Raw genomic sequence first — 20566 nt, 5'->3', positions numbered from 1 at the left:
GTCACTTGCTTCACTCCGGTGCTGCGTCCAAAACCGCGCCACGTGGGCGGGATCTCTAAAAAAGAACCTGTCGACCTCAGTCCACCATGAGGTGGGCAGCCTTCTACCGTCAGATCGAAGCCGTGCGACCCGGATCGAGTTCAATAAGATCTGCGCCCGCCGCCGCTTATCCGCAACGGGACCTCTTCATGGGCGACGATGGCGGCTGCGGTGGTCACCCCGAGCCCGCCTCGATGACCCGCCGCCGGAGCGACGTCACCGTGGCCGGCAATAGCGGCTGCGGTTTTCGCCGTCACGGAGCCCCGTCACCGGAATGCTAAGGAGGTGGGACCGTGGGAGACGAGATCCTCCGAAGGAGGCGCCAGGGCATGGAGCCGGCGGATGGACCAAGGCCGCCCGCCACCGCTGGCGACTCCGAGAGTCTTCGAGCTCTGGCTCCGGTCCGCGCGTTTGGTACGGAGGTCCTGCCCCTTGGCTAGTTACTTTCGATTTGTTAAGTGTCGTGCTTGCACCTGTAGTTGCAGGTTGCAGCCTATGCTGGTGTGGTTTCAGAGAACAGTTGCTTCTCGACAATAATACGGTTACACATCTGAACTTCTGAACACATTTCATGCGCAACATGAACCTTGAAGAAACATTTCTGCGCAATCTGAAATTTGAACATTTCTATGAGAACCATCTGATCTGGCAGCAATGTGGTACGTCAACTTACACAGTTACACCACACCAAGTACACTGTACCAGCACAAGCACGGCGCATGGGCTGATAAGCAGAAAGAGGACACCTATCTGCAGCTAAATTTGACACTTTATTCATGTTAACTTGAACTTGAAACTTACACGGTAGGAATTTTTCGCTGCTGAAAGAAAACCTACACAGTTGGATAACATGTAGAAACATGGCAGAAGTACAGAACCTTCTATGCCCGTACAACATTTTTTTCCCCTGACAAACAACCATACAAGTCAATCTTATTTATGCATTCAGTGGCTCTACAGGCTGCAGCATTCCCATCTCCACGAACTACCTGGCTTTCCGAATGAACTCAAAAGAGACCTGGCATCAAGAACAGAAATAAAATTCTTTAGCAAAAGGTTTGCGTTGGTTACTACTGGAAACTGGAAATTGCTTAAAGAAAAGCACATGAAACAAAATACATATCAATATAGATGAACCCATCAATCAGAATCAGGCACAATTGTTATCCTCTGATGTATTAATTTTCCCTGAATATGCAGTAGATCCATCCATCTTTACCTCTTCATACTGAAACAACATGGGTATATTATTCATTTATCATATAGGCGTAGTTTTTATTTTAGGAAATATTATTCATTCGTCATATAGTGATAGTAGGATATTTGGGAAATAGTAGAATATTTCATCCTTAGCTAAGCAATTCAAGGTTACATTCTCGTGGCAAGTATCAGCCACAGAACACCCTTTAGGGCTTGTTCGGTTTGATGTGGATCGAAGATGATTGAGATTTGAGAGGGGATTAACTGAACAAACCCTTAGTGTGGGTGTAACAGAGTAAAAATCAAGAAAGTAAGAAGCTACACAGCCAGCAGTTGAGTGAAAGCAAACACAGCAGATAAACTAAGCCCGTTTACAAACTAGTGAACATACCATTTGATAACCACTCGTTGCAGTGTTGGCTTCATTGTCCAGGGGCGGTAGGGGCAGAGGCAAGTTCAGCGGTAAGGATGAATGTTGACATGCCAGCTTCCCTCATGTGACGAATATCACCATTCATGAGCCTCAGAAGGTTTCTAGAAACAAGAAGGCTCAAGCCCTCTTCTGATTGTTCCTTATTCTCCTCCTCATACATTTGTGATATTATTTCTGCTGGGACTCCTGTTCCCTGCTGCTTTATGCTGAAAATCCATAAACACAAGAGTAATTTTACTTTAAGCATTCATGCTTCAGAAATTAATTATCAGCAACAAGTCAATGCATGAAAAATTGAGCGGCCAGGGCCAGTGGTACCTTAGCTCCAGGTCTATGAGATGGAGATTTTCTCCAATGCTGTTCTTAGTCAGTTTGGAAGAGATATCAACAGAACCTCCAACAGGAGAGAACTTCACTGAAACAAATAGGAAGTCAGAGAGGATCTGCTGGAGCCGAATACCATCGCCGTACACTTTTTGCTTCATGAATCTCTCTGGCAGATTGCAAGAAACTCTGATCCCTTTACCCTGGCAACCTATCAGTACTTGACTGACTGCAGCCACCACCACATCTTGCAACACAAATTCAGCCATATCCAAATCCAAACTACTTGACCTGTGGGCACAATGATAGAGAAATATTGAGTTTATAGTAACTCATATGATTATAAGCTTCAGTATTTAGAGAAAATAAATCATAGAGTGACACCATTAACCTACTGTCAGAAAACTGACAAGTAATAAATGTAGAGGAAATTACAAGAACCTAGTAGAACAGTTTAGAAGTTTACTTGTCAGTTATGTTATCTTGATCCAAGTCGGTAAGTATCTTGTTTAGCTGGTGATGACAACTATCCGCGACATGGACCTGCCTCATCTGCTCTTCATTCAGACCTGTGCTCTTGAGCGCTTCCCTAGAATAAAGCATACCTGAGAGAGGTTTGTTTATGGCATGTCGCATGTACGAGAAAGCCTTCAACCTCCTTACTGCTGTCTGCTCCGAGGCTTGCTGCACATGTAGTGCATGCTGCAGCTCATCACTAGGAACATGAATGAAACAGAACACTCCGGTGACAACACCATCTGCATTTACTTTTCTGTTCACTGAAAGAAGACACTCAATGTACTTCCCATTCCGGTCAAAGAAGCCAAATGGAGCCTTTTCTGCCTCGTCACCGGCTAATGCACTGTTGATGATGATGCAGAGATGCACAAATGCGTCTTTGTTCTTCAAAAGGCATGAAGCATTGCTGCTATCAAAAACCTCACCAAGGAGCATCTTATCAATCACATCATCTCTGTGCCACCCAGTAAGCTTGGTCATGGCTGCATTCCACTCAGAGCACCACCCAAATTGGTCAGCACCAAATATGGGAGGAATGAGTGGGTTCGGGTTGTGAACGATTGCCTTGTAGTCCCCTTCAACACGAGTGAATTTATCCATGACCAACTTATGAACAGTCATATCTTGGGCTACAAAGCACACCCCAACAACGTGGTCATGAAGGTCACGACTGGCACAAGCATTTACAACCAAGATAACAGGGCCATCATCCCTCTTGGAGCCATGTGTTTTCAACTCAAACCGAACCTCCTTCTCTTCTCTGCCTGCTCAATTGATGAAATACTTAGAAGTTAATACATAATAGTAATAAATTATTTAGTTCTTTTGTGAGGGTTGACTACTAATTGTAAGAATTGATGATCAAATGTAGCAGATAAAAAAATAGGTGCTTAAGACCCTAGTGTTTTTGTGTGTGTCTGTGGGGTGGGGGTCGATAAATAATGTTGTCAGATAAGAATAAAAACTAAAAATATTAGAAATATACCAAAGCAACTAGAATGAATCCACTCACCCTGTAGAGCTAAGTATAGCATCCTCTGAACAGTTGATACAGAAGAATCCTCCACAAGTGTAAGTATGTGTCTTCCTATAGCCTCATCAACTCTCAATCCCGTCAATTCTGCTACCTTTTGATTCCATCCATTGACCAATCCATTGCCATCTACTGCCAAGATCGGAACAGTTGCTGTTTCCATTAGGCGAACCATTTCACTTGTCACTGCCTGCAATTCAGCAAGCCCATCAAGTTTGAGGTCACCAATCTGGTTATCTAAAACAGATGTCCGGGCCGGCTTCATGGCATCAGTCAGTGTACCTCTAAGTATAAGTTGCAATGAGTGAATAGCATCCATCTCATAGTCATTCCATGGCAAACTCTTCATCTTGACAACCTCAAGGAATGCCTTGAAGGACAACCTTGGGTGCATCCTTCTGTTGTCGTCCTTATCAGATGGATCATGCTTTGCACCTCCCCATTTGATTTCAGCAGCTGTATGTAACCTGAACCAGAAAAGAACATCCTTGGAAGTTATCTTAGCCACTGCCATTCCACAAATCATGTCACCAAGGGAGGCAGCTCCTGGATATCCAGCATCCTGGAGGCTGTCAGTACTCAAGCCAGTGGAATCCCTATGAACTTCTGAAAGCCAGAAAGCAATATCACGTATCTGAGACTCAGTTGGAGCCGTTTGGAGGCGCCATACTTTGTCCCCATACAAAAGAGCAGCACCATCACATCTAACTAGGTCCATGATATTTGGACTCCCAGATATGATACTCAAGGGAGATGCTTCCCTGAATAGCATGTCAGAGAGCATTGTTTGCATTCGTAGAATGCTTTTCTCTCGTATCTGCTTCTCTAATTCAAACTCCTTGTTGACATGGACAGCAAACACTTGTGCTAAGAATTCACAAGCATAGCGCAGTGGAAACGGGACATATCTGGGGCTCTCATGGTGGCAAACAATGAGACCCCACAGCCTCTTCTTCTTCTGCTGCTGTGGTGGTTGCTCAGGCTCGGGTTCATCATCTTCTTCATTTTCATTGACCACAACAGCCATGACAAGGGATGCAATTGAGTTCATGTTCTCCATATACTGAAGGTGACAACTGTGTGGTGCTCTAAGAGTTGAACCACACAAGCTAATATCAATGGAGAGTGCCTCGTCTTCAATAATCTTCACAGATCTTGCACGACAATCACAGATCATTCGTACTTTGTTCTTCATGAAAAGAAACCTGGCAGCTTGAGGGATATCAGTGGCCGGATAGTGAAGGCCAAGATAAGGCTCAATACCAGGTTTTGTGATCTCGGCAAAGACCTCCCCATGCTCATCTTCGTGGAACTTGTAAGCCATAACCCTGTCGTAACCTGTAAGGTCAAAGACTTCCTTAACCACAGTATTGCATAAGGCCTCCATGCTCCCACCTGGTAGTGACTGGATCTTGGAGATTGCCTTAGCAGCAAGCTTGTAAGACTGCAAAGCCCCAGCAGCAGTGGCAGGAAATTCTGTAGGTTTCACAGGCTCAAAATCCACCACCAGACAACCAGTTGCCCTATGAACAATGGCATAGAATGGCTTGCCTGAGGTCTTGCATTGAACTAGAATAGGATTCAGCAAAGAAACGTCAGCAAATCCTAGTGCCTTCTGCAGTGCTGTGGCACCAGGGTCAGTGAAAAGGGAGCGCACATTGGTGCCAATTCCTAACTTTGGGGGACCATCAACATTAGGCACGGCATGGCTGACTGTTGTAAGCATTTCTGGAGCATTCTCACTGAATGCAATGACCCGGAAGCTCTTCTCATCAAGGGCCAACAAGCAACCAAATGGTTGGATTAGCTTTCCTCTCTGAATGTGCTGCAAGTAGGCTATGACCTTCTCTGAACGCCCTTGCTGCTCAGGTGGAGCAGTCCGCTGCGCTTCAACCAACTTGGAGTAATCAAAGGAATCACCAGATTCTTCATACTCAGCATTCAGTTCAGCATCAAGGGTTGTTTGTGCTAATATCCTCGCTCGGGAGCTCTGGCGAGTCCTGCTGGATGAAGTGGAAGACTGAGTAGGCCTCGAGGAAGACATTTTCTGTCTCGATCTCAAGCTCTTGGACCACTCAAAGGGTCTTATCCACTGGATATCACTCCGCCTGAACTGGTCAATGGGTAACGGAGAGCATAAATCAGTAAAATAGAAAGTTACAGCACCCCCAGTTAGATGCCAAATGAAAGATTTTATTAATGTACTACAACATATTTAATGACTCAAAGCACAAGACAAGTCCCTGTTGCAGAGTAGATCATGAAAGGGATTTTTCTTTTCTTTTTTCCAGGCCTTGATAAAATATATTAAAAAAATGCAGTTTTACATGTTTGTAGACTGCCTAAAGATGGATCACAAAAGTAGATCTTTCAGATAAATATTTAATCTTCCGATCAGTGTGCCACATTTTCATTCACCCCCAAAAAGTACTGTTTAGCTAGGAAAAGAATCCTAAGCTGATCCATGCTGTACTTTTAATCAAGAAATGATAAAATCAAGGGCATCATGGATTTACCCTTTGGGCTATTGAACAGAACCAGTGCTGTACTGCTGTTAGAGCATCCGCAACTGTTGCTAGCTCTTATATGCCAACTCATCTAACAGATAGCACTGAAGTCTACTTTAGCTATGGTCAACATAATATAAGAGAAACAAATGGCCAGAGTTTAGTTTTGGTGATCACATAGGGTCAAGCTTCGCCTTATATTCTGAAATGAATGGAATATTAAAGTGTCACTCTTCTCAAGAAAATGAAAGCGCATATATCATTTGGACATGTAAAGTAAGGCTCTTCTGTTTTAGTATAATAATATGTTTGTAATATTTTCAGCAAATGGATCAGAGAGATCATAAAGCAATATAGCTTAGTTTCTCAAACTGGGGATTGGGGTAACCAAATTTTGGAGGAAATGGACTTGGACAAAGGATGACTAACACTTCGTTTATGCAAAGGTGAACTGATACTATCTGAAATTTCCAGTAGTATGCTTTTATAAAGCAAGATTTCATTTTGTATTCCACCCCACCCACCCCACCCCAACAGATGGGGGTCTTCAAGTTTTCGCTTCAGTGACATGAGAAAAACTCCAGTTTTTGTAAAACGCGGCACAGTTCAATAAACGATGTTCACAAACATTTCAGGAAAACACCTACAGCTACATGGAGAACCTAATCGAAAGTAGGATAACAGTGGTAACAAACATCAGAAGGCATCAGCCACAAACAACCAAGGAATGCAGATCAGCGGATCCCCATTTCCTGTACTCCCCATGATCAAGAGATTGCAGCGGTGCTGACGTGCTGTTTAGCCGTAACCTTTCCCCCGTCCTTTTTGTTCCTATCCTCTTCCGTGCATCGAGTCTTTCATGTCGGGAATAATTTGCTGACACGGACATGGCACGTGGACAGTGCCGACTGCCGAGAACGCAAGAACCACCGGGCCACTGGAAAAAGCCACGAGATGGATTTGCAGCTCCCCTTCTCCTGCCGCTCACGATACCAGATCAGCTTAACAGCGACAAGACACTATCCTTTCGCTAGTCGTCAAGAACCCCAGAAGATAAAGGATGTTCCTGTTTTTTTTAAACAAAAAGGTGTATGAACAAATTCCAGAAAAGGGGTTCTCGGGATACTCCTCCTCCATTATCTAAAAAACTAGCATACTAAATTTGCTAATCGCAGCCACCAAACATGTTTATGATATCAAGGCTAACCAGAAACACAGAGGAACCACACTTCTGCAGCTCGGCTGCTCCTGCTTTTCTCCATCCCCCCTAATCCAACAAACTACCAGTCAATCCTTCCGACGATTGAACAAGCTCTCTCCCGCTGATTCGTTCGTCCACAGAAGCTAACATCATACCCCCCAAACAGGAGCAAGAGAGACGCGGCGGAGGATCAAGTAAGCAACGCAGCCCAAGAGCCCCATCGCAACGCAATCCGCGTCCAAGAACATGAACAGACGATGATTAAAGCTGCGCAACAGGGGAGAGAAGAGAGGAGAGGAGCGGAGAGGAGGGGAGCTGACCTACGGGTCGGTGGTGGCGGAGGAGCGCGAGCGGAGTGAGCCCTGGAGCTGGAGGCCGACGCTCATCCCCCGGCGACTCTCGCTCGGCGAGCAAGTACGCATAATATAGCGGGTGGGGGAGCGTGGCGTGGGGGCCCTGCGACACTCGACGACGGGGGTGTGGGGCGCGCGCCGACCCGGCGCCCATGCCCGGCGCGGATGGGAGCGCAGCGGTAGGTGTCGAGCGCTGGTTCGAGCCCGCGCTTTGTTTACCCGGTTTAGTAAGGCGGTCAGCCTCCGCCCCATGGCCTCGACTGCCGAACTCACCTGCACTGCTTTTTTCCTAACGCGACGACGACGTGCATGTTGCTACTCGACGCGAGTTTTCTTCTCCAATTTGTAGTATGCTACGGAGTACAGTGCTGATGATTTGGGCAATCTAGGCATCACTTTAATAAACAACTTGTAGCGTCGTTGCCTCGTTGGTACTGAGAACTTGGATGAGCGCACGCAGTTCTCTTACGTATTCTCTCCTGTATATTCAAAAAAATACTCAGCATGGTACGGACGGACGTGCAGCACGGCCGTTAAATTCAGGACAGATGATTACCCGGTTTAGTAATCGGTCAGCCTCCGCCCCATGGCCTCGTCTGCCGAACTCACCTGCTGCACTGCTTTTTTCCTAACGCGACGACGACGTGCATGTTGCTACTCTACGCGAGTTTTCTTCTCCAATTTGTACTCTGCAGGTGTTGGGCAATCTTTTTTTTTTTTGCGAAAAATGATTTGGGCAATCTAGGCACCTCGTAAACAACTCCTAGCGTTGTTGGTACTAGTACTGAAAAGGTTTTTTTCTAATGCAACATGGTAATGGACTGGTACGTACGGACGTGCAGCACGGCCGTGTATTCAGGACGGATGGTTAACGGATCGGTGAGGTTAGGGTTAAGAGGGAGATTAGCCTGCTCGTAATCTCCTCATCAGCTGGCAAGTTTGCAGCGCTGGAGCTGACGCTGACAGGGCGCAGGGGAGGAAATCATCGAGCTGACCGCAAGCAAAGCTGCGGCAGCCATTTCCTCGTCGGCTCGTGTTTTCTCGGAGAGCATCTCCGGCATACGAGGTACGAGGTACTAAATAGTGTCACATCGAATATCCAGATGCTAATTAGCGGAACTATGAACTAATTATAAAACTAATTGCAGAATCCTGCGCTAATTCGCGAGATGAATTTATTAAGCCTAATTAATCTATCATTAGTAAATGGTTATTGTAGCACCACATTATCAAATCATGAACTAATTAAGTTTAATAGATTCGTCTTGCGAATTACACTCTATCTATTCAATTAATTTTTTAATTAGCCTATATTTAATACTCCTAATTAGCATCAAACATCGACGGGTGTTAGGAGCCCAACAGGCCCTTTATTGGATTGCTATCCTAAAAATTATCAAAAGCTTAAAAAACTGTTTCAACAGGTCCTAAATTTTTTTAGGCTATCTCCCTCCTTGACCCAAATATATCAAATCCAAAGAGTGGATTGCTAAATTTCTTCGTTCACCCGGAGGAGCCAACTGCCACTTGGTGAAAACTTCCACCGGCTATGCGTCTCCCACCGATCCGCATCTCCAACGTCGGCTGGGGACACCGGACGTGGGAGTGCGGCGGGCCGGCACGGGGAAGGGAGCAACGGCGGGATTTGAGCTCGATTTGGTTGGGCTGCCGGAGGAGTCCGGGGGGGGGGGGGGGGGGGGGGGGGCGCTGCTCATCGATTTGGCCTCCTCGCCGCCTCCCCCCCTCCTTCTCGAGGCCCCGGCGCACGCGGCAAAACTCCGCCGGCCTTGCTACGGGGAGGGCGGGCGAGCGCCACCGCGAGAGCAAGCTTCGCGGATCCAGCCACGGGGACGGGCGGATGAGCGCCGCCGCGCAGGCGAGCTCGCGCATCTCCGGCCGCCGTTGGACTGCCGCCGTTGGAGCAACATGGACGCGGCTGCGATTTGTACAGAGGCTGGTGGAGGAGAAGTGGCCGACTTCGGTCCGGGGGTGGAGGAGAGCAGGGAAGCGGCGGCGCTGCTGCCGCGAGAGGAGAGGAGCGGCGCGGGGTGAGGAGGAAGAAGAGGTGAGGGAAAAGGAGGAGATAAGTTTGCAGATCAGCCCTTGAAAAAAGATTTCACTTGCGGATTAGTCCTTTGGTGAAATATACGTATTCAGTTTTACGTATACTGTTGGAGAAGGCAACGTTGGAGTATCTAAATTTTTCTCTTTCTCTCTCCTATGCTAAAAGTGTTTTTAGGTATCAATTTTACCGAAGCTGTCGGAGGAACGTTTCTTTCTTCGGGGGCCGCGGCTGGCTCCGTGACTTTCCTTCTCGGGGGATGGGGGCATGGGGCTTTCCACTTGAGGACACGGGCATGTGACGGGCACGTGGGCGCACGTGCGCCCCATCCGGCTACGCTCCGAGCCTCCGAGCTCGGGGAAGAAGAGGGGAAACCGAGGCAGCCCGGCCCAGCACAGCGGCCAGCGCCTTCTAGCGAGTTCTCCCGTAATGGGTGGGGGGACATTCTGTAGATCTGCAGGAATTTTTAACTGGTTCCCCCCGCGCAGGCGCACGCCGGCCAGCGTGTCGACGGCAACTCTGGATCTATCAGGATAGAGCAGAGGAGGATGGCGGCAGCGGCGCCATGCCAATGCCGTACGCCCATGCTGAGATGCTCGTGTCCGGATCCCGTTTGCGATGGGCGCGGCCATGAGCCCATGACATGATCTCGCTGACGTTCTTTCGCGTGCATTAGCAAAGCAGCTCGCTTTGTCTGTCGCCGGCCGACCTGACTGCGGCAACAGAAGACGGGCGGGCGTGGCAGATGAGCTGACAACTGAGCAGAGGGAAACGGACAAAGGTTCAGGTGGAAGGAGAGCCGGCGACTGGGCCTGATTCAAGCGTGACTTGTGTAAGGTTTAGTTGGGCTCATGGGCCTCGAATCTTGTTCGTTCTGCCAAATGTTTTTTGTTCCAGATTTGTAGTAGAGCCCCGGCAGGCCGGCACATAAGATTGTAATTTCGTTCTGAGTTTCCAAGAATTTTTAGCTTTTCGTGTTGCCAGGTTTGGACTTGGATTTTCAACTCTGCAATTGGAGGTAGAATTTCTGAGCCGCGATCATCGAAATAGGTGACGTGTTGGAGCCACCTATGAATACTGCCCTGTTTTAAGTGCGAATTCGCGATAGATTATTTCCAGATTTTACAAGTAAAATGGTTCGTTTACACTCTCTTAGATTGGCCAAGCAGGCCGTTCTTGTGACAACAATTTGACTACAGCGCCGTAAACGTGAAGTACAAAAAGTTCAAAAAACCGCTCGATTGCAGTTTGGCACAGGATGACTGGCAGGAACATGCACATGCCGCACTGTCTATCTAGGCTACGGGTGATCTCCTCCAGGCCGAGCAGTCACGAGGGGCTGCAGGGCCTTGACGACGATGGTCATGTTGGGCCTGAAGTCGGCCTCGTACTGGACGCACAGCGCCGCCACCGCCGCGAGCTGCGCAGAGGAGCAACTCAAACGGATCAACAGGACGATCATCATGAAGAGTGCAAGCAGATGCGAGCCAGGCGATGCTAGCGCAGGGAAAGATGCCGTGTTCAACGGCGGCGTTGCGTACCTTTGCCACGGCCTTCGGCGGGTAGTCGTCCTTCAGCTTGGGGTCCACACACTGCTTCACTTTGTCCTCGCTCAATCTTGGAGTGGCCTGGAACAGAATTTTCAGGCAACTTGTTTTAACTGACCCGAGAGACGAACGGCACCGTGCGTGTACTCTGAAACAGATGCTGGATGGAAAATGGAGTCTACCCAGGTGACCAAGCTCTGCTGCCCCTTGGGCATGGTGTGATCCACGGGCTTCCTCCCGGTCAGGAGCTCAAGGAGCACGACGCCGAAGCTGTACACGTCGCTCTTCTGTGTCAGCTGGCCCGTCATCGCATACTCGGGCGCGTGGTATCCGAACGTGCCGAGCACCTTGGTGGAGTGCAGGCGCGCGGCGGAGTCGGGGGACTGGTTGGTGAGGTTGAAGTCCCCGATCTTGGCGTCGTGGCCGTCGAAGACCAGCACGTTGCTGGAGCGCACGTCGCGGTGCACGATCGACGGCCGCGCCTTCTCGTGCAGGTACTCCAGCCCCCGCGCCGCCCCGTACGCGATCCTGGCGCGCTGGCTCCACGTCAGCACCGGCCCCGGCTCCGCCCCCTGCACCCCCTTCTTCCCTGCGAAGCAATGCAATCGATATCTCAGTGCCGTAATGGTGTGTGGTTTCTAACGTGCGTTCCCGTGCCATTCACGGCCGTCCATACCGTGGAGTATGTCGTAGAGGGAGCCCATGGTGGCGAACTGGTAGAGCACGATCCGGTTGTTGAGCTCGAGGCAGTAGCCCAGCAGCTGGGTGAAGTGCTCGCACTTGAGCCGGGACACCACGGACAGCTGCTCGCAGAACTCGGCCTCCGACTGCCCGGAGGAGCCGCCGTTGTCGAACATCTTGACGGCCACCGCCTCCCCGGTGCCGAGCTTGGCGCGGTACACGCGGCCGTAGGAGCCTTCCCCGACCAGCGCCCTGTCCCCGAAGTTGCCCGTCAGGCGGTTCAGCTCCGACAGCGGGAACGCCGGCACGTCGATGGGCAGCACCTTGGCCGCCGACGCCGCGCCGGGCCTCGGCATGCTCGGCCCTCTCGGATGGGCTGCTGCGCGTTACGCATGGGCATGGCAACAAGGAGCGAATGCGCACGGTGAGATTGCTGTCACATCTCATTATCCGTGGATGATGATGTTGATCGATCAAGCAGCAGGGTGCCATGAAGCCACTAGAGCAAAAGGAAATGAAACAAAGCGAAGGAGAGGAAGGAACCTGGTGCTCGCGGCGGCGTGTAGGCCGGGTTGCCGGCCGGCGGGACGGCCAGGGGCTCCTCCTCCGCGCCGCTGCAACACCACATCCTCAAATCTTGGCGTGCCGGCCTGAAACTTCAATCCGAGAAGCGGCAGCAACCACGGTGGATCAGCAGCAAATCACCAAGTTGCTCGCGAGCCAAGCTAGCACAAGATGTATATCACACACGCCTCAGGTTTGAAATAATCCTGGCTCTATATGGCGAAGGGAGACGCGGACGATCGAGGGGGAGATGGGTGGAGAGCGGTGACAATGGCAGGCAGCTGGCTGCCGTTGGACACCGAGTGGTTGGGCGAGGAAGAAGATGTGGCTCGAGAACTAGAAGAAGCGCGCGGCGGGTCGACGCGATTCCCGGCGGCCGGCGTGACAATTATTCGGCCGCTCCGCTACGTGCGGCCTGCGCGGCGGCGTTGATGTTGCTGGCATGTTGAACTCGAAAGTTCCTTGACCTCCTTTTTCTTTGCTTGAGCTGAACTTTCTTTATGGAAGACGCGGGTTAGCATGGTTTTTCTGTCGGGTACACGAGTCAACGTGACAGCGTCTACGTACGCACACCCTGTCCTGCAGGTTCGCCAGACGAGGGCCGAAAGGCGAACTCGGTTACCACTGCATTTGCTGGGGCTGAAAGAAGATTATTTACTTCACTAATCGACTGAAGTTAACAATAATATCCTTGGGATGGGAGATCATTTAGGGATTTAGGGGTGTGCTAACTTTTAAGTGCCCGTCACATCGGATATTTGATACTAATTAGAAGTATTAAACATAGTCTAATTACAAAACTAATTACACAGATGGAGTCTAATTTGTGAGACGAATCTATTAAGCCTAATTAGTCCATGATTTGATAATGTTGTGCTACAGTAACGATTTGCTAACGATGGATCAAATCATGAAGTAATTAGGCTTAATAGATTCGTCTCACGAATTAGACTCCATCTGTGTAATTAGTTTTGTAATTATCTCATGTTTAGTCTTCATTCGAACATTCGATGTGACCCTGCTAAAGTTTAGCCCCTCGTATCCAAACACCCACGAGTCGCTTTAGTGATTGGTTGGTTAGTATGCGTTCAGATCATCAGATGGTCATGGGACGACCCTAAGCTACGGGCCGGTGGTCGGACAAGAGAGATCGCCACACGTTCCCCGCCGCAGGTAGCTCTCCATGCCCATCGTGCTCCCATGCTCCCTTCACGTCGTCAGACTCAAACAGGCAAAAAAAAAAGGCTAGTCAATCATCAGCCAACCACAGGATCAGGATTACAGGTTTGTCCGCACGGCAGTCCCGTCTACCGGTTCGTGGAAGAAACAGACGGACCCCGCGTCGGTCAAAGCTGACATCTAGAAATAACAGGCTCTGAAATTTACGCGGCAACACAAACAACAGACAGCTCAGATGCTCAATCTGGGCGCGATCTGCTTGTTCTCAGTAGAGATAGGCGGGGCCGATTGGGGATGTGGGTCGCGGGCTCGCGGCTGACCGCGAGCTTGATGTTTGTTCAGGTCCGGGATCGTGCAGAGCTGCAGATGCCGGCAACAGCAGACAAAGGGTAGCACATAGCCACAAACAAGGTGTTGTTTGATGTGCTCAACTGATTCGGACATCAGCCTGCATGGTTGATCAGCTTCCAGCCTTCCAGCAATCAACCTTCCGGAATGAAACCAGGGAAAAAACACGGCAGGCAAATGTCTGGCTGCTAAAAGACACAAACAACTGGGCAAACACCGGCCAGCTACTCAGCTACGCCGATCAAGTTACAATTCACAGACCCTTCATGAACTCAGCACGTGCCATTACAGAATGTGGCCCTGCTTGTGTTCAGCCAGCACATTGATGCGTACAAAGAGTTAACACAATACCAGCAATTTAAATCCTTGCTGATATCAGAGTTGAGGCACATGAGATTGTCTACATTGAGCAACAACTTCATGCAAGTAATAATATATACAGAAAGGAAAAGTATGAATGCAGAATCAAGTATCCGACTACAATGAGAAACAGAAGCTTGCAAGTGGGAACAATTATAGATCCTTTGGCTAGAGTTAATGCTGTGGGAAACATATATGCAGATTTTTGAAGTGCACTGTCCACGATGACATGGACGCATGGCACCATCCAGCTCCTGACCTTCAGAACTCAAGCTGCTTTCTTGCTCTTGTACTTGCCAGCACAGCCGACATATATGACCAAGTTCAGAAAACTGAGACCAGCAAGGAGCCAGAAGAAGTAATCGAGGTGCCCTTTGTTCAAGTTATCTGGAATCCATCCAGGGTTACCTCCCCTTGTTGTGAAGTAGGCGACCATAGTCAAAATGAAAGTGCTGAGATAGTTCCCGAATGCTGTTGTGAGGAGCTGAAGTGCACTGCACAGGCTTCTCATGGCGTCTGGTGACTGATCATAGAAGAACTCGAGCGCCCCGATGAACGTGAACACCTCTGATAGACCAACCAAGAAGTACTGCGGGATTTGCCAGAATATGCTCAGTGGGACTGGGACGTTCTGATCCACCAAGCCATGGTCCCTGGCGATCGCCAGCCGCTTGATCTCGAGGACTGCAGCTACTGCCATAGTTATAATGGAGATTACCAGGCCAATGCCCATCCTCTGCAGCTCCGTAAAGCCCCTCTCATTGCCTGTGAATCTCCTAGCTAGTGGGACCAGAATGTAATCGTAGATCGGGACACATACAATGACACTTAGCGTGTCAAAAGTGGATAGAGATGCTGGAGGAACCTTGAATGAACCCAAAGATGGGTCAAGCACCATCCCTTGTTCCACAAACATTGTGGACATCTGAGCATAAACAGCGGAAAATACTATCGTTGTTGCCCAGATGGGGAACATCCTTAACAGTATCTTCAGTTCTTCCACCTGGGTGACAGTGCATATCCGCCATGGATTAGTCAAGTCAGCTGTTTTCACATCAACATCAGTAATTGTAGCAGCCTTGTCCAAACATCTGAAACAAATTTAAGTTGGAATATGTTACTTGGCAAATCAACAAAGCAAAAGGTTTACAGAGCTTATAAGTTGCAGTTGAGCCAAACTAAAACCTGACCACAAAACAACGGACTGATTTAGCAACTAATAAAAACCTATAGCAATAGTATTTAACAATTAAAAACGTTTTGGATAGTGGTGTGATGCTAGGTTATATGCTTTAGAACTGCATCACATAAAGAGACATACCTGAGTTCATCGGTGTGCTCCAATTGTCGGCTCCCTTCAATTGCTGACACCCCATCAGGTAGCTCATACAAGAGGGAGCTGTCCTCTGGGACATGTACATTCCACTTGCGCAAAGAGGCAACAACCACCTGGCATACTCGTGTAATAGGACTACCTCCTGGTTTCTGGAACCTATAAATTGAAGTGCCAGAGAAAAAGCTTATGATTGCCAACCCCATGAATACTGTCGGAATGCCGAAGCCCAGCCCCCATCCTACGTTGTCTTGGACCCAAACCAGAAAGCTGCTTGATATGAGAGCACCAATGTTTATTGAAAAATAGAACCAATTAAAGAAAGACCCCTTCTGGATTCGTTCAGCTGGATCTGTATCATCAAATTGATCCGCTCCAAAGGACGAGACACATGGCTTAATTCCACCAGTACCCAGGGCAATCAGATAAAGACCAAGAAAAAAGACAGTATACTGCAAAGGGCTTGCTGGTGGGCAAATGGATCCTTCACAGGATGGAGGCATGAGCATAGGAACCGATGCTGAAAGAGTCAGGATTCCCATTCCCTACAATTAAAAGATGATGTCAAGTTAAAACATAACAAACTAAAAGGGTTATACAAGGATCAGTTGAATTTAACACTTCGTTTATGGTCTAACATATTAAGCAAGAGCTAGTAGCCATTACGCAGAAATTTGAGGGCTTATTCATTAGTTAAAAAAATAACGCATTACTCGCATGTACCTTTCCAACATCCATGTTAAGAGTTGACAAATTACATCATTAGGCATTTTTTCTTTTCTTTTCGTGTGTGGGTTCAGGGCAGTGCCATGGGTCATCCGTGTGCCTTGGAGGGGTGTTTATCTGAGCATCAACATAGAATGTACCATGGCACTTCAGAGCAAAGATGACTTACAATGAAGTATATTGTGGAGAATGTTGCAATTGTCCAATACCTCCCCCAGTATGCATCAGCCAGGATTGCTCCAATAAGGGGAGTCAGATAACACGTCCCCTGCCATGTAGTCACATTGCTAGCAGCAGAGGCATTGCCATCATGTAGCTTTTTTGTCAAGTAAGTAACAAGGTTTGTAGAGATGCCATAATAGGCCAGCCGTTCACAGCATTCATTACCTAAGTTGACAGCGATAGTTAATAACAAGTTATAAGGGAACTAAACAGAAAAATGCACTTGCACACTTAGTGAGCTTACTCCAAATAATTACCTAATATGAATGGACATGCCTTCCATCTACCAGTTCTTTCCTTCACAACAGGATTTCCTTTAAAGTCGACAGACCCATCTCCGGTGTATATCAGTTGGTTTGGTTCCTGAAACCAAGATCATGTTATTGTGCCATGTATAATTTTTGTCAAATGGTACGAGTACTAACTGGCAAGAGGGAACTTTGACTACAAATGCAAGTGGTCAATTCATCATACGATGTTGCAAAGACTTCACTCGAAAGAACAATAAGAAGTCAATGGGTTTGGTTTCTGACTACACTTCTCTACTTGACTAAATTTAAGCCAATATGACTTTTTCACATTTATTAAGTAAGACTGAATCCAGAGTGTTGTTCAGATTTTACTTTCAACAGCATTGATATGCTGGCACTATGGGGTCATAGCTCCATCAGCTAAAGAAAAGCGACAGTGATACCCTGGAACAGGAAGCTTTTTAACCCGCCCATGAGTTCAAAGAGCCAATAAGACAAATTGTTTAGGCTAAGATATTTATACCAACTTACCAAGCAAATTAAGTGAAGGGAAAAAAAAGGAGATTTAGAAGCTTATAATTAACACTACAATTGCAATTCCATAATTTTACCCATGACTCCTCGCCAGTAAATACTGAAAGCTCAACGCAGTGGTGGGCAGTGGCGGTATGCAAGGCTATTCTTAAGAATTGTGTACTAAATCGATCAGGAAGTTCCACTCAAGTTACTCCAAATTCGGTGCGCCACCGCCAAGGTATGAACCTTTTTCCCTAAAATAGACTAAAATCTCACCAAAATATCCTACAGATCGAGAGCCGCAACTCATCACTAAACACAAGTACACAAAGCATCCAAGTAAGGGAAGCCCAGCCGGACGGAGAACCGAAGCGGCCGAGTCAACTCACCTCCGGAGCGAGGAGCCCCTGCTCCAGCGCGGCGGCCTCCTCCCCGCACTCCGCGCCGGCCATGGACCGCTCCCGGCGAAGACGCGCTAGGGACAGCGAACCCTAAGAGGCGAGAGCACGCACGCCGGATCGAGCCCAGGGCAGTCGAATCCGCCGCCTGATCGGAGCAAGGACGGCAGTTTATTCTATCCGTTTTTTGCGAGGAAGGAAGCAACAACGGCTGGTCCAAGGTGGAATCGCGGGAGTGGGTATTAATGGGAAGCCTTAGTGGTCGCTTGTAGATCTGGGGTACGTTTCAGGGCGGAACGAGTGAAGGATACGGCACCGGCGCTGCTGCTGCTGTTCCGGTGCTCCGTCGATTTGCGGTTGCGGCTCGGAATCTTTGGCTGGGGACGGCGGAAATAGGGCCCGGGCTGCCGAGCCCATGTAGCCCCTTTAGTATTTAGTATTTAGGGCCGTTTGGTTATTTTACTTATTTATTACACCCGTCACATCGAATATTTAGATACTAATTACGAGTATTAAACGTAGATTATTTATAAAACCCATTACATAAGTGTTGGCTAAACGGCGAGATGAATCTATTAAGCCTAATTAGTCCATGATTTGACAATATATTGCTACAGTAACCATTTGCTAATGATGAATTAATTAAGCTTAATAGATTCATCTCGCCGTTTAGCCTCCATCTGTGTAATGGGTTTTGTAAATAGTCTACGTTTAATAATTCTAATTAGTATCTAAACATTCGATATGACATGTGCTAAAAATAAGCAAAGGGAACCAAACACCCCCTTAGTTAAAAAACTATGATCTTAATTAAAGAAAAAGAGATTTAGGAGGTGTGAATCAGCAGTTCAGCTCGAGGCGCGGTCTCGTTCTGGATCCACCCTAACTGGGGTTGGTGCCGGAGTTGGAGTTGGGGTGCGGGTAGCGGGCACAGCGGGGTGGTTGTGGACTTGGACTTGGAGCGTGGGGAAGGCCGGCGAGGGCGCGAGGGGATGAGTTCGGCTAAATTTTTGTATTTTGTTTTTTACTATAAAAGAATTTGGAGTTTACACTTTTTTCCGAAGTGGAGTTTACGTAGACTAGTAAAAATTGGAGCCACGTACGATCGTCTAAATTTCGGATTCAGACATCTTGGCTAATCGTAATTGTGAGTCACTTTTTACTCAGGCTCTTTGCTTGCTGGGCTTTGTTAGGAGGTCAGCGTCAAGATCTTCTTAGTCTCCGCTTACAATTGTATACTTTTTTGCTCATTCTGCGCTAAGCTAGATGTGACAGCTTTTGTATTTGGCCGATGCGTTCCTTGTATTTTTTGTCAAATGTCATCATCGTTCAGCTCGGGAAGCCCTAAAAAAATCCTGTAATGCCTAATCCACTTTTTTTTATAAAAAGAGCGGCCAATCCACTTGAGTGAGGCGCACAAAGAGACGCAAAAGCAGGATAAAGCAACGAGCCGTGGCCCATCCCGGCACGGCACGGCTGATCCTTTCCTTCAGACTTCAGACAAGACAACTCGAGCCGTTGTTCGCACTCCTCCAGTGGATCCGCGGCGCTGAGCTCCGGCTCCGCGAAAATATCGTAGGAATCGGCGCCACCCCATCGCGGCCATCGACATCGGATCAGCCTCACTCGTGTGCAGTGGCACTCTGCAGTCTGCCCTGCTGCCCATCATCATCGATCTCTCTTGAGTCTTTCTTTTTGTTGAGAGAGAGAGAGGGAGAGGAAAAAAAGATGTGGTTGGAATGAAACTGGGCTGGCATAGTTCGTGAAACCGGCGCGGGCTCTTCTTGGGTGTGGAAGCCCGTGCATTAGAAAAGGCCCTGAACGCCGCCCTAGGTCTGTCTTTTTAACGGGCTATTATCCAAACGGCCCATTAACATAATGTGGCCGAGGACTAAACTAACGGCACGGTTCTGTTTCCGATCGGACTTGCGTCTCGGGTAAGTGGTCTCGGGCTCTCGGCGCCACCTGCCCGGGCGCGTGGGCGGGGCGTGGGCGCGTGGCTACTCTGTCTAGCTCACCCCCTACGGAACGAAGTCGCGCGTTAGCTCTCGCAGCACTAGCGTAGAGAGGCTGAGATGCATACAACCGCGCTGCGCCGATAGAATGTGGCGAAACGGCGGAACCGCGGTGGGCGCGCGGCGAGCCGGCAGCAAGAGGCGCAGTCAACTTTGTGGGCACCAAGGGCAAGAGCCGGCGGCGACGAGGGGTGAACCGTGAACCGCGAGAGACGGGCAGGTGAGTACGGGGGAGGCGGCGCCCGCCGAACGGCACGAGCGAGCACCACCCGCCGTGGGAGGCATGTGCGTCCGTCGTCGAGGGCCCAACCGCTCACTCTAACTGCTCGATCGAGATGTTTTTGACTCCGGACGTTGGAGGCTGCCTGGACGACCATAGCAATTAGCACTTAGCAGCCGCCAATGAGGACGCTGTAATGCCGCGGAGAGCGAGAGGCTCGTTGGTCCTCGCACGCGGCCAGGTCACGCTCGTGCCGCCCGAGCGAGCGAGACGGAGGTGTTGCCGTCCGGTGACGGATCACGCACGGATCGCTCCGCGATAAGTTCCAGTGCGATAGAGAACCATGATGAGTGAGTGAGGCTTCAAGCGTTGGACTTTCTCTCCTGGATTTTTTTTGGCACCCGCAAATTTGATCCATGAAGCTGACCTTTGGCCTTGCCAGATATTGTGCCGTGCCATTGTCTAAAAACAAATATTGCGCCGTGCATCCCCGTCGGCTGGATGGTTTGCTGTTGCTGATATGAATGTCCTAAAT

At 48.8% G+C, this 20566-nt stretch overlaps 3 protein-coding genes across 4 annotated transcripts; all 3 read right to left on the bottom strand.

Moving 5' to 3' along the window:
* Positions 1-790: 790 nt before the first annotated feature.
* On the bottom strand, positions 791-7738 carry LOC117836848 (phytochrome a). 2 transcript variants are annotated; one of them, XM_034716361.2, is made up of 6 exons: positions 7577-7738; positions 3528-5661; positions 2463-3279; positions 1991-2287; positions 1631-1878; positions 791-1057 (listed from the first exon to the last, which is right to left on the bottom strand). In XM_034716361.2, exons 2-5 carry the CDS (start codon positions 5590-5592, stop codon positions 1662-1664), a joined length of 3396 nt encoding a protein of 1131 aa, XP_034572252.1. In that variant the 5' UTR covers positions 5593-5661; positions 7577-7738; the 3' UTR covers positions 791-1057; positions 1631-1661. The 2 variants fall into 2 exon arrangements, with proteins under 2 accessions (XP_034572252.1, XP_034572253.1); XM_034716362.2 differs by having other exon boundaries at positions 3528-5656; positions 7577-7735.
* Positions 7739-10756: 3018 nt separating this feature from the next.
* On the bottom strand, positions 10757-12917 carry LOC140221307 (probable protein kinase At2g41970). The gene is made up of 5 exons (XM_072290748.1): positions 12443-12917; positions 11895-12278; positions 11401-11807; positions 11213-11299; positions 10757-11091 (listed from the first exon to the last, which is right to left on the bottom strand). Exons 1-5 carry the CDS (start codon positions 12525-12527, stop codon positions 10972-10974), a joined length of 1083 nt encoding a protein of 360 aa, XP_072146849.1. The 5' UTR covers positions 12528-12917; the 3' UTR covers positions 10757-10971.
* A 1336-nt stretch (positions 12918-14253) lies between these two features.
* On the bottom strand, positions 14254-18106 carry LOC117838361 (protein NRT1/ PTR FAMILY 8.3). Its single transcript, XM_034718365.2, has 5 exons — positions 17788-18106; positions 16889-16994; positions 16579-16796; positions 15672-16228; positions 14254-15441 (listed from the first exon to the last, which is right to left on the bottom strand). The coding sequence occupies exons 1-5, from the start codon at positions 17848-17850 to the stop codon at positions 14619-14621; spliced, it is 1767 nt and encodes a 588-aa protein (XP_034574256.2). The 5' UTR covers positions 17851-18106; the 3' UTR covers positions 14254-14618.
* Positions 18107-20566: the final 2460 nt, after the last annotated feature.

The sequence above is a fragment of the Setaria viridis genome, chromosome 9 (genome assembly GCF_005286985.2).
Source record: "Setaria viridis chromosome 9, Setaria_viridis_v4.0, whole genome shotgun sequence".
Classification (NCBI taxonomy): Eukaryota; Viridiplantae; Streptophyta; class Magnoliopsida; order Poales; family Poaceae; genus Setaria; species Setaria viridis.
This window is presented reverse-complemented; position numbering and strand designations above follow the sequence as displayed.

What these genes read in the sequence shown, in the direction of transcription:
- LOC117836848 (XM_034716361.2), bottom strand. Translation starts at nt 5,592, where the DNA reads ATGTCTTCCTCGAGGCCTACTCAGTCTTCCACTTCATCCAGCAGGACT. An exon ending in GCTATACTTAGCTCTACAGG is followed by an intron (nt 3,280 to 3,527) that starts GTGAGTGGATTC and finishes TCAATTGAGCAG; the next exon opens with GCAGAGAAGAGAAGGAGGTT. An exon ending in CTCATAGACCTGGAGCTAAG is followed by an intron (nt 1,879 to 1,990) that starts GTACCACTGGCC and finishes ATGGATTTTCAG; the next exon opens with CATAAAGCAGCAGGGAACAG.
- LOC140221307 (XM_072290748.1), bottom strand. Translation starts at nt 12,527, where the DNA reads ATGTGGTGTTGCAGCGGCGCGGAGGAGGAGCCCCTGGCCGTCCCGCCG. An exon ending in CACGCCGCCGCGAGCACCAG is followed by an intron (nt 12,279 to 12,442) that starts GTTCCTTCCTCT and finishes CGTAACGCGCAG; the next exon opens with CAGCCCATCCGAGAGGGCCG. An exon ending in CGCCGAAGGCCGTGGCAAAG is followed by an intron (nt 11,092 to 11,212) that starts GTACGCAACGCC and finishes TCCTCTGCGCAG; the next exon opens with CTCGCGGCGGTGGCGGCGCT.
- LOC117838361 (XM_034718365.2), bottom strand. Translation starts at nt 17,850, where the DNA reads ATGGCCGGCGCGGAGTGCGGGGAGGAGGCCGCCGCGCTGGAGCAGGGG. An exon ending in AGGGGCTCCTCGCTCCGGAG is followed by an intron (nt 16,995 to 17,787) that starts GTGAGTTGACTC and finishes TCTTGGTTTCAG; the next exon opens with GAACCAAACCAACTGATATA. An exon ending in GGCATGTCCATTCATATTAG is followed by an intron (nt 16,797 to 16,888) that starts GTAATTATTTGG and finishes CTGTCAACTTAG; the next exon opens with GTAATGAATGCTGTGAACGG.